This window comes from Cyprinus carpio, chromosome B24 (genome assembly GCF_018340385.1).
Source record: "Cyprinus carpio isolate SPL01 chromosome B24, ASM1834038v1, whole genome shotgun sequence".
NCBI lineage: Eukaryota > Metazoa > Chordata > Actinopteri > Cypriniformes > Cyprinidae > Cyprinus > Cyprinus carpio.
Window position 1 is genome coordinate 12,940,977 of NC_056620.1, and position 13,852 is coordinate 12,954,828.

Consider the following 13,852-nt stretch of genomic DNA (forward strand, 5'->3'; position numbering starts at 1 on the left):
TCTTTGTGAGGGAATAATAATAATACTACTACTAATAATAATAATAAATTATTATTATTATTATTATTATTATAAAAAAAAAAATCAAAAAATAATATATTTAGTGATACAACAGTTTCCCACTTTACCCTGGAAAAGTATTTGTCTGACAGTGTTCTGCAATTTCACTGGAATTTTGCTTTCGCATTTGTTCCTAGAGGTCAAATAAAAGTTTTACAGGAATTTTCAATTTGTCTGGTTTGTGGAAGCTAAACGTGCCAGCAGCCCTGTGCTGTGTTTCTTGAGTGGCAGCACGTTCTGACCCTGAATACAGGGGTTCAGGTCTCACCACTGCTTGTGTTAGTCTACAATTAACTCTCCAGGGCAGACTGGCTGTTTGCCCGGCTCTTTTGCAAGATGTTTTGGCTTAGCTTAGAGGGGAAAGGGTAGAAGAGACATGTATACAATGCAGAGACAGACATTTACAGGTACTGTTCAAAGGCAGTGTTTTGAGACTCTTGTCGTAAATGATAATTATTGTAGCCTTTGTGTCTACCTCACTGAACACAGATTCAAGTTTATATGTTTTTCTTTATTTTGTCCCACAGCTTTCTTTGGGAAGTACCTCAATGAGTACAATGGCAGCTACATCCCACCTGGGTGGCGCGAATGGGTGGGGCTGATCAAAAATTCCCGTTTTTATAATTACACCGTCTGTCGGAATGGAAACAAGGAGAAGCACGGCGCGGATTATGCCAAGGTATGTGTGCTTGGTCACATAAATTCACAGCCCTGTCACCATGCCAAGAGCTTTTTTTTTTTAAACTCAATTTTTTAGTTTGTTCAATTGTATGGTCTGTTCGCGACTAATTTCAGGCCTCTAATTACATATAAAATTTGGGTTGGTTGACTCCACATGGAATGTGGTTAGATTAAAGGAGGCATGGGGAGTTATGTCGGTGTCATGTGTATCATCAGGTGGTTACATTGAATAAAACTTGGTAGAAAAAGACATTTTCCTTGGGGCAAAGTTCCTTTTGGAAACAGCTATGTTCTGTTCTGCTGATTTGATAGGTTGGACATTTGAACTATGTTCAGACTGGTATAATTCTACTAGTGTTTCTGCAGTAAATATTATGTAATTTGTACATATTTTTTAATTAAGTCAAAATTTTAGCACAAAATTGAGCCCGGTCTCATAAAAATGTGTATCAACAGCACAATTTTTTTATATATATATTTTGTGTACTATTTATACGATGATGTGCATGTGTTCGATGTGCATATAATGCACAGTTTTTGCATGCAGTTTATGATACGCACTTCGTTAGCGTGCATATAATATACATTTTGGCGTACATATATTACGCACCTACCTCTTACCCCAACCCTAAACCTACCAATTGCGTATCATGCAAACCAAATTCCAAATTAAAAAAAAAACACCAAACAAAAACAGAAAAAGAAAACATTCAGAAACACACATTCATGAGATCGGGTTGATTATTACTACTGTATATGATTCTAGGGCTGGGTTTTGACACAAATGTCTTTTCGCTGTTGAAACACTGATTTAGCAATTACATGAGACAGCATACAGATTTCAGTAAGGTGTACTCCTTTTAATGTGCCTTCTGATGTTTATTCCTTTATTTCGTGCTGAAATTGGTATTAAAGTGAATGAGATTATCATTCGCGTGCATTTCGCTCTGCCGCTTCTCTTGAACTGAGGCCCTACAGTGATCTGTCACTCTATATTAAACAGCACCAAAACAGCATTTATTGTTTGAATATTGCAATTAAATGGACAGAATTTGAAACCTGAGACTTGGTTTCATATCAAAAGTTTCAAAGCACAAAGCTTTTTATTGGATGGGAAAAGCGTGCTACAATGTTCCATTCATTAACTGAAAACAGGCAAGGCTCATTGATTCTTGGGATTTAAGAATCTATATAATTTCGTAGAATGACAATCGATTAAAATCCAAAAATCTAAATATTTTACCCAGCCCTATATGAAAGCTACATAGCCATGGTTTACAGCATGGCTAGATGTGAAGTGATAGTGACTTTTGCCATCCTTGTGCAAGACCTTTAATATGAGCAAAGTGATAAAATCAGAGTTTAATTTGACATGGCCACCTTCCATCTCTAGAGTGTTTTGGAGCTGCTGTCAAAACAAGCATTTGGCGCCAAAATGGCGCCATTAAAAGTCTCTCTCAGGTAGCATGTTTTTGAGGAATGTGGAATTTGTGCTGAGGTGTCATGGTTTGGGCATAAATTGGCTTGGAGGCAGCAAATAAATATTTGGACTGTTACTTGGGTGTCAATAACCTGCTTGTTGAATTTGATGTAGGTGTTAAGTTACCCACAAGTGGAGAGGCACAAGAGGCTGAAGGTTTCACCCTGAGGTTTGCAGAAATTTTGTGGCTAGGTGTTCAAGTGGTTCCTGGAAACCCTTAGTTAGGAACATTTATGTTCCTGTTTAAATTCAAGATTTAAGGAATCAAGGCAGAGATATAAAGGTTTAGAAGAATATCTTGGCTAGAAATGTTGCCCCAAATTTTGTAACAAAAATGATTCTCATTGGTGAAGAATGTCACACGTTCCAGATTAGCTGTAGCCTTTTAGTTCTATTTAGTCAACAAGTAAATCAATAAGAATTTGTTGCAAAGGCACAGTTTGTGCCTTCATTCAGTCCGAGATCTTTAATGCATTAGTTATGCTAGGTACATTCAGATTCTATTTCAGTGAAACATTCAAGATGATACTGTATAGTTTTCCAAAGTAAACAAACATGCTGGTTCAATTAGTTGTACACCAGAGACCCTGACATGACATGGATATGTTTTGCCGTAATGCAGAGGAACAAGGTCCACTGAGCACGTCTCTAAACAATAACTTCCACAGGACTTGACTCCCACAGATGCTGGTAGCTGCATGTTTTAGCGATGGGCGGGGGGTGGGGGGAGGGGGGTTGGAGACTGTCCCACAACCAGCACAGACCAGGAGCTGTGCCATCAAAGGGCTTACGGCTTCAGCATCACGTGATTTTTACCCCCAAGCCCTTGTGCACATTCCTGCTGCTGCCTCATAGCAGTAAGATTGAGACATCAGTGTTGTCATAACACCAGACTCATGGAGGCCAAGACCCTGTTAACATTGAGTGAAGCCATCAACGCCCTTGTTGTGCTTAGTACTTGTGATCATCGTGGCATTATTTCTATTGTTGAGGGTAATGTCAGTTTCATTAAAAAAAAAAAAAAAAAAAAAAAAAAAAATACATATATATATATATATATATATATATATATATATATATATATATATATATATATATATATATATATATATATATATATATATAGATATATATATATATATATATATATATATATATATATATATATATATTTATTATTATTATTATTATTATTATTATTATCAAAAATATTATTATTATTTTAATGAAACTGACATTACCCTCAACTATAGCACTAATGTACCTAATGGTATCTGTACCATTTACAAGAAAAGTTTAAGCAATGACTATAAAATGTACATAATATATATGAGTTCAGGAATGTTTTTAGGAAGTTGAACCACATGATATTTTACATTCAGAAGTAATTATCTAGATTTTAATATTAGAATTTAATATTTTAATATTAATACTAGTGTAATTCTTTTATAATAATATTTTAAAATATTTATATTTATCAGATTTGCACAATTTTGAGGGTCTAATAATAATCTTTTTTTTTTCCTCCTTGTTGGTTGTAGTCCATAAGGTTGATCTGGCTTACCAAAGTTTTTATTATTGTTATTATTATTATTATTATTATTATTATTATTAAATATTAATAAGCTGAAGCTGTGAGGCAATTTTGTTAAAATATTTCCAAGAAATAATAAGATTGTCAAACCACTTTATTTATTTATTTATTTATTTATTTATTTATTTATTTATGTATTTATTTATTTATTCATTCATTTATTCATTTATTTATTTATTTTTATTTATTTATTTTTTTATTTTTTTATTTATGAAATCCGGACAGTTATTTTGTCTTGACCTGACTTTATGCCACCCTCAAAATATCAAATTTAATTTTAATTTAGAAATTAAAAGAATACTTACCAAAGAATCAGTGCATTTAAGTCAAAATGTATGAATTGCAATTTAAATATTATAAATAAATAATTCAAATTTTAAATGGTTTTAAAAATGTTTAAATGTATGAATTGCAATTTAAATAAGTAATTCATTCAAAATTTAAAATTGTTTTAAAAATGTTTATAAACAAATTTTTGAAATTCTAATAAAAATATAAATTAAATTTAAATAATACATATATATATTTTTTTTAAAATCATGTAATTGACCCTTGCTTTATTTGTTCAAGCTGTAAAAGAAAGCATATCCATGTGTAGAGCATTCACTTTATGCATGTATGATTTTTTTTTTCTTCCCGTTCCAGGACTACTTCACTGATTTGATTACCAACGACAGCATCAACTACTTCCGAATGTCCAAGCGCATGTACCCGCATCGGCCGGTGATGATGGTGATCAGTCATGCAGCACCTCACGGCCCGGAGGATTCAGCTCCCCAGTACTCCGAGCTCTTCCCAAACGCTTCCCAGCACATGTGAGTGACTCCCAGAACATTCAGTTACACTCTGCTAGAGCGACAACGATGAACTCCACTGAACCCAGTCTATCCTGTCCGAGAGCCAAGCCCTGCTGGAATAGACTCTGGCGTTCAAATTGTTGAGTCTAGATATTTTTATTGTTCTGTATGTATTTATAATAGGATATTCCAAGGGACACATTTTTTAGTAGAACAGTAGCATTCCAAGCAGATAATTTTCCTATGAATTTTAACCCATTATAATTTGGCTTGCAGGTAAATATAAGCTTGTAGCTTTAGGAATTTTTGTGGCCTCCTATATTTGGATATGCCATTAAAATTAGACTCTTAAGAGATGACAGTGCACTGAAATGCACTTCACACTCGACACTACCACCATGAAACTAAAGTGATTTATCGTCCAAGTAAAGTTCTGGCACATGCCAAGTAAGATGATGGGGGATGAGATTTTTATGGTTCTCACTCCGGAGCCAAGACCTTAATGGGTTCACTGCACTATCATCAGTTTTGTGGCTAGGTTCCTATTCCACAAACTGCGCTGTGGCAACGGGCCATCCATCTCCAAGTCCTTAACATCCCAGGCATGTCAGGATCCTGGTCAGGCCGACATCGCACTTTTGTCCCTCGGGCCTAACCATTTCTTTCAGCCTGTCTTCCTACACAACATTCTGGCTCTTCTCATATCAATCATGTCTTTCAGTACGTAGGTTTGGGGAATGCATTGTCTTAGAAGACCCTTTTGCGTTATTAATATCTTTTTAAGTGCATGGGCTCTGAATGGATCACACTTGGATACCCCAAGGTTCACATTGGCTGGCAAGTCGCTCTGGTGCTGAAAGGGTTGCCTGGCAAGTTGTGCCAAATGAAGATGGAAACAGATGGCAGGCGCAGGTTGCACTCTGGAGTGATGCAGCAGGGTTTCAGACACTTCTTTGGGTTTATTTATCATCAGCGTAAAAATGAACAAAAGCACACGCATCCAAAAAACATAAATAAGGTGCTCAACCAAATATAGAGAGGTGAATACAGAAAAAGTGAAAATAAAATAAATAATAATAATAATAATAATTCTCTCTCTCTCTCTCTCTCTCTCTCTTTCTCATCTCTCTCTCTCTCTCTCTCTCGTCTCCGCTCTCTCTCTCTCTCTCTCTCTCTCTCTCTCTCTCTCTCTCTCTCTCTCTCTCTCTCTCTCTCTCTCTCTCTTAATTTATTAATTTATATATACTTTTATTTTTATTTATTTACTTATTGTTTAGTTATAGTTTACAAGTTTATTTTGTGTATTTGTTTTACATATATATTTTACCAAAGTTATAATATATAAATATGTTTTAATTCAGGATTTATTTTCTTTTTTTTTACTTTTTTTTTAATATATTTTACTTATGTCTTTCTTTAATTTCTTTATACGCATTTTATTTATATTTTACAAGTTTAATTTGTGTTGTATTTGTTTTACATATATATATATATATGATATATATATATATATATATATCTATATATATATATATATAGATATATATATATAAAGTTATGATATATAAATATTTTTTTTAAATAAGCATTTGTTGACTTGATTAAAATAATTAAAATATCTAAATTAATAATGTAATTATTTATATTTTATTATATTTGTATTTATACTTTGTCTGTGTTAGTTTTTTATGTATTTATTGAAAGAAGTAAAAATAATAGTACTTTATTTTATTTTATTTTAATAGACTACACTTTGTCTGTCTTTATAATTAATTTGCATAATAGGAAATCATACTAGGTGGCCCTGCTAGAGTCATTATGTAAAACTTAAATAAAGCCACAGATGATTTTCTTGCCAGTCTTGAAGAAAAGAATTGCGTAAGCCTGTGAGCTCTTTAATGTGGTAATTGATACCAATAATCTCAAATGCATAAAATCTGCATTGCCATGCGATAAATTTGACGGGCAAAGTATGTGGGTTTTTTTTTTATTATTGTTATTATTATCAAATAGAATTAAAGAGTATTGAGGGAGATTTCTGAAACACGTGATGTTTCCTGTGCTGTAGAAAAAACTACACAAATATTTTATCTCAAAGACAAACGTTCTCCACCCTGCCTTGTGACAGGTGTCCAATCTGGACTAGTTCCATCCTTTGACCTCCAAATTCCAAATTTGCTCTACCTATGCGAAGAGACAGGTTTCTTTGTGTGGCATATTAGTGTGCCTCACTAGCTGGGTGAAGAGTTCAGTGAGCGGACAAAGGCAGACTGAGGAAGAGAGGGCAGAAGCTGTCCACTCAGACAGAAAGGAGCTTTCCTGTGGCCATCATTCATTATGACACTAGGCACAAGAGTCTGGTTTGGAAAGCGAAGGAAGGCCATGTCTTTCAGCTGCAGAGAGATGCCAACTGAAGTCAACAGGTGGCCATCTCGTAGCCTTAGCTCCACAAACAAGTCCACGGCCTCCTGTTTACCCAGCTTTTTATTCTCCACTTCAAATGCAAATGAGTTATAGTCCTGTCGTTGCTGGACTTATTACAAACTTTATTTTGGGCCCGAAGGCTGGGGAAGCTATTATTTTTCTTATGCATGTGCCAACCCTCAAACGATTAAACGCTGCCAAGAAACCCTGAGACTCTCAGCATGGTGTGAGGAGTGATGGAGAGCGAGCCCAAGAAAAACACCTAGCGAGGAGAATTAGTATGTTTTCGTAGAGGGGGAGGGCGACTGCTGTTATTGATGCTTGTCAAGTATGTTATACAACAAGCAACTCCAACAACCGCAAGTGCTTGTGAAATGGCAGACAGGTGCATGTTTTCCTTACAGTAGCATGTTGTGCTTATTCACGCAGAACTCCCAGCTATAACTATGCACCAAACATGGATAAGCACTGGATCATGCAGTACACCGGCCCGATGAAGCCGATTCACATGGAGTTCACTAACTACCTGCACAGAAAGAGGCTTCAGACGCTGATGTCTGTAGATGACTCTGTGGAAAAGGTCAGCAGTTAAGACTTTCTTGCTCCAGATTCTGGATATTTAACAGACTTTGTACATGAACGGAAAGGAAATGTGTGTTTACTTGTGTGTTTACTACAGATATATAATGCCCTGGTGGACACCGGGGAGCTGGAGAATACATATATCATTTACACAGCTGATCATGGTTACCACATTGGCCAGTTTGGCCTGGTCAAGGGGAAGTCTATGCCCTATGATTTTGACATCAGAGTGCCGTTTTTTGTCAGAGGTCCTAATGTGGAACCAGGGGCAAGGTAAAATCCACTTGTATTTGAAATGCACATTTTGCACATTATAATTTCTTTCCACACTTTATTTAAATTTGTATATAAAAATTGAATATGATAATTATTTAAAAAAATTAATGAAGAAAAAATTAATAAATAATATATACAAATATGTATTAAATTATTTATTAAATTAATATATTTAATTAATTAAAATAATTATAATCATATGTTTTAAATTATATATTTGAAAATTATAATGTTTATTTATTAAATGAAAATTATACATAAATAATACATGAAAAAAATTATAAAATTAATATATTAATTATATTAAATATATAAAATGATTTATTTAAAGATCATAATGTAATACATTTTAAATAATATATTTGGAAATTATCATTTTTATTTATTAGCATTTTATTATAGTATAATGCACATTTTGTAATTGTAACATATTAAAATATATTAATTTATATATTTGTTTTATATATTTATATTAATTTATATATTTACTTTTTTAATGAAATGCTCTATGTAAAAATAAACTTGTATTAAATTGTACACATTTAAAATTATAATATACTAAATGAGATATTTATATTTAAATTTGTATATATAATCTTTCACACTTTTGAAAATGTATTTATATATATATTTAAAATTTATTTATTTATATATTCAAATATTAAAATTTACTGTGTTTATGCACAATATACGAACATAAAAATGTATTAAATTATACACATTTAAAAATGATGATATCATTTATATGTAAATTTTCTTTTGAATATCTATTTATAACAAAATTAGTAATGTACATATTTCTTTTATATTTGTATTAATTTATATATTAAAATCTATACATTTACTGTGTGTATACACAATATTAGCATTATCACGCAGTATACACATTTCATACACACAATTTATTTAAATACTTTTTATTAAATATTAAAACATAATGTATAAATTAATATAAGCATTTGAGATATGCATATTAGTTTTTATCAATATATCACATAACATAACATGACATGACATATATAACATAACCTATACAATCTTTTGTATTACCCCACAGGAACAACCATCTTGTGCTAAACATTGATCTGGCACCCACAATCCTGGACATAGCTGGTCTGGACACTCCACCTGATATGGATGGCAAATCTGTTTTATTTCTGAAGCTTCTGGAGCAGGAAAAGAGTGGGAATAGGTGAGCTAAATCACCTCCATGAACACATTCCCAATGTAATAAATGGTTGTGGAGTATCTGTTTATTGCTTTTAATTCAATTAAGTTGAGTTTAACGGTTTGTGAACATTTGGATTTCATTTATAAGGGGTTTCTGGCAGGTAAAGAATGCTGGAAGTGCTCTGGGGTCGCTGCCACTCATGATGGCAGGAGATGTTGAGCAGATTAAGGTGTCATAATTCAGGCCAAGCTAAACATCCTGCTTATTGGTTAGTTCAAATCGAGCACAAAAGACTGGAGAGAGAAAATAAACTATATTGTGTTTTCGACATTGGCAGATTCAAACCCAACCGGAAACCCAAAGTCTGGAGGGACACATTCCTCGTGGAGCGGGGGTAAGGCAAACATTATCCCCTCTCTTCTCAATCATACTGCAGAATGTGCGAAATAAATTTAAATTGAACTCACCGCATGCAATTCAAACCATTCCAGGACTGCACTGTAAAATCGCCAAAAGATTAGATCAGTAAGTGTTATGATTTTAGGATTCCATTGCACAAACATCCTTCTTCCTTGACTTGTCTCGGTTCAAGTTCACCTAAAAAAATGTGGGAAAATATCACAAAAATATTCTTGTTTATCCAAATTACCAATCACTACAGCGTCACAGTAAGATCAGACATGCTTCGATCAAATATGTTCTCAGGAGTTCAGCTATTCAGATGATGACAGCTTTATGACTCTCCATTTATCGGATATGTTTCAGTAACCTAGGACACGTCACGACAGAGAAAGCTCACCTCCCCAGGGGAAATACATGATATTACTGGTGAGGTTCTCAGACTCAAATTTGATACGTGTTGCATAGCGTTTCCCTTGATTTCTGTGCTGATGTGAGGATTGGTAGGGTATGGTATTGAGGTTGCCCTATTTAACTTGCGCTGATTTCTATATATTGTATCTGTGGCCATGGGCACAACCACGGTCTAACATTCCTCATGTCAGTCGCAGGGATGCTGTCGGTCTGCCGGGCCAATCAAAAAAAACATCTCCAATCAGTCACCCCTTTCTCTACCGCTTAATAATAATAAAAAAAAGAATTTTCATCAATAGCGCAATCATAAATAAAACACACCGATCAGATCAGTCCCTTCCTTTGCCTCCGTGACTCAGTAACTGTTGTGTATAAAGCCAGACCGTTGACTCGAGGTGTGTTTATACCAAAATGCCATTAATTCAACCTGTTATGCATGGTTACGACAGCTCCCATTTTGTGAGAAGTCAGATTAGCAACTACTTCATTAATCAGCTGTGGTGAAATCATGCAGAACACTTCATTTCCCTTGCCGGCGGAGGTTAATTTGGCTGGAATGATCTGTAATGGCGTTCCAGCTTTTTATATTTAAAAAAATGAAAAGTTTTAAATGTGTTAGATGATGGTGAAGTTAATTTTTAAATGTAAAAATAGGCAAAATGAGCATGAATGATTAAATATGTATTATTGAATTACATAAAATACTTTAATTCATTCTTTTTGATAGACTGTGTTCATAGTCTTGGCTCGGCAACAGGAATCACTAGATTTTTGGATTCTCTCAGTGACGACAGAATCCTAATTCTAGCTTTTTATGATTTGTTTTTATGGATTTGGGCTGGGTTTAAAGGAATAAATTCTTTGTGACAATCTGTGGAAATGTACTCACCCTCAGGCTATCCAAGATGTAGATTATGCTGTAGAAATTTAGCATTACATCACTTGTTAATCAGTGGATCTACTGTAGTGAATGGGTGCCGTGAATTAGAATGAGAGTCCAAACAGCTGATAAAAAAATAAACAGAAAATAATCAGTAATAAAACAAAGCTGCATGTTTGTAACAAATACCATAATTAGGGCGTTTTTAACTTAAATTGTTGCTTCTGGATAAAATTTGGAAAAAATTTTCCCTATAATATTACGTTACTTTCTCTCTTAAAGGGTCATTTTACCTGAATCAGCAGATGAATATGTAAAGATCAAGCACTCTTTCCAAAGCGCAAAAACAGTTAAAAAAAAAAAAAAATGTGTGTGATTTTGATGTGAAAGAACAAGAAATGTATTTTTTTTTTTTTTACTTGAGGAAGCGTTATAATGGATTATAGATTGGTGTTTTGGCCAGAAGCAACAGTTAAAACGCCTTAATGATGGATTTGTTTATGAAAAAAAAAAAAAAATAAAAAAAATAAAAAATATAATATATTGTATATAGATATATATTAATATATATATATTATATTTATATTTATAACTATATATTATATACGATATATAATAAGATATATATAGATATATTATATATATCTATATAAGATATAATATAGATAGATAGAAGTAGATAGATAGATAGATAGGAATTTTTAACAAAAAGAATATATAGATTGGAAAAATGTGGATTACTTGTAAATTGGTGTGACATTTTTATGATCTGTTTGGACTCTCATTCTGACGGCACCCATTAACTGTAGAGGATCCATTGGTGAGCATTGTGATGTAATGTAAATTTTTCGAAAAATCCATTCTGATGAGGAAACAAATCACATCTTGGATGGCCTGGACGGTTGAGTATATTTGGCACATTGCATTTTTGGAGTGAACTATTCCTTTTACAAACATCAAAAAATGTCTTAAATGCAATCTAATAGAACTGTCTACAACTAAATAACTAGGACAAATATCTCCAGAGGACATGTATATCATGGAGGATCTGGGTCGCATTGTTTTTGTGTGCTGTGAAAGCTATAATGCTCTCCACGCATTAGTTATGAGATGCTGACCTTGGGTGGTGACGGCCTATGTTTTCCCAGAATTCCGAAACTTTTCGTGACAGCTGCCAACTTTCAAACACGTGGCTAGCAAAAACTCACCAAAGCCATTTTTTTTTCTCATTCCAGCAAAATCCTTGCGCAAAAAACGATTGAGTCAGGAGGCAACTTGAACACACAACAATCTAACAGTTTACCCAAATACAAGAAGGTGAAGGAGGTGTGTCAGCAGGCAGAGTATCAGACGCCCTGCGAGCAACCAGGACAGGTATAAACTCAAACACACACACATGCATTACTCCTTTTTTTTGTCACCTACTGTCTACTATTTCCCTACATGACATTGCACACATTACTCTCACCAATATTTGCTCTGAAACATTCAAAAAAAGTCTCTCCCTGGGCCTGTGTTTACCGTTACTATGTGCTGGAACAGGGGTGTTTATGCACAATAAAAATGCTCTTTTTCCCAACTTAACATGTAATGATGAACCTTGACATACTTCATTTTGCACCTTCAACACGGAACCGGAGATTGGAGTGTGCGGCTCACAGTCGGAGTCTTATGAATGGTGCCAATGTAATTGAAACCGATATTTACAACAAATTAAGTATAATTGGAGATTGGTCACAGTTTTCTTTCATCAGCACAGTGTGTGCCTGCTCCACCAGACCCTCTGTGGCGTGGCAATGAATCAGAGAGAGCTGAACATTACAAAATTGGTAACAATTTCAGGTAGCGTTAAGCAGAAACATGTATGTCAAGGAACTGCAATAATGCAAACCAGAGTCCTTTTTATGGTTAAGTTAAGTGTTTGGTGTTGCAACACTTTGTCTGAAAATTTGATTGAATGCACGAAAAGTGTGCGGACATGAAAATAACACATGGCGCTTCAGTCTTCTTGTAGCCCAGTCACTGCCCGAACAAAGATTGAGACGTAGTGTTCAGAGAAAGATCCTAAAATATTTTTAGGGATAGCACCTGAATTCTTTGTTAAAGTTGATGCCATTTGCTTTCTTAACAAAAAGTCCCCTGGTCCGATAGTTTAAATGCATCATTAAAGGGAGTTCACACATTAAAATGAAAATTGGTGTCAGTAAATTATAACCCTCATGTCGTTTCCAAACCGTTAAGACCTCAATTCATATTCGAAACACAAATTAGAGAATTTAATTTGAAGATCTGAAAGCTTTCTGACACTGCATTAATAACCATGCAACTGGACCGTTCAAGGCCCGCCCGGGATGTTGGACATTGTTAAAATAGTCATGTTGAATCAGGGTTTCAAACTTAATATTATGAAAGCTACAAGAATATTTTTGTGTGCAAAGAAAAAAATAACACAACAATTTTCTTTTTTCCCCATTTTTTTTCGTTTGTGCACAAAAAGTATGCAGGGTGAATTATCTTTTAAGTACATGTGATCCAAATGCATGATGGATTTTTTATAGAAGAGGTCAAAAAATGTGATAGAAATAATTTAAATAATATAATATATATCTTATTTATCCCTACACGTACGTCTATATGTTCGTAGTATGTGTATGTATAAAAATATATATATTTTTATTAAAATAAGTTCTGAATGTATGTGAATTATGTGACACTTCCTGGAATAATGGTGCTGAAAATTCAGTTTTCCATAAAAGGATAAATTACATTTGTAAATATATTTCAATTGAAAGGAAACAGCTATTTTAAATTGTAATACTATTTTACTATTATTTGCAGCTTGGGAGCAGTCAGGACTTCTTTTAAAGATGTTACAATAATCTTACTGACATGACCGGATGTTTTCAGTAAGTACGGGTAGATTTGCTACTGACATCGTTTTCCTGTGAAATGAAACCTTTTGCGGAAAACGCCTGGTTTTAAATTGTGAGCACAGACAAACTTGTAGTTATGGTTATACTTCCGCTCAAGTTTTAGCTGAATACAGTATCAGTATCGTTTTTCTATATACTCTTTCTTTTACTTTGACTAGTAG

The 13,852-nt window shown here is 33.8% G+C and overlaps 1 protein-coding gene across 1 annotated transcript in view; it reads left to right on the top strand.

Annotated features, from left to right (window-relative positions):
* Positions 1 to 13,852, top strand: part of LOC109050242 (extracellular sulfatase Sulf-1-like) — a 106,419-nt gene that overhangs the window by 66,952 nt on the left and 25,615 nt on the right. The window contains exons 5-11 of the mRNA XM_042751552.1: positions 588 to 739; positions 4,461 to 4,630; positions 7,466 to 7,616; positions 7,716 to 7,891; positions 8,952 to 9,086; positions 9,403 to 9,459; positions 11,994 to 12,132. Coding sequence (XP_042607486.1) covers positions 588 to 739; positions 4,461 to 4,630; positions 7,466 to 7,616; positions 7,716 to 7,891; positions 8,952 to 9,086; positions 9,403 to 9,459; positions 11,994 to 12,132 — 980 coding nt within the window. The remainder of the gene's footprint in view (positions 1 to 587; positions 740 to 4,460; positions 4,631 to 7,465; positions 7,617 to 7,715; positions 7,892 to 8,951; positions 9,087 to 9,402; positions 9,460 to 11,993; positions 12,133 to 13,852) is intronic.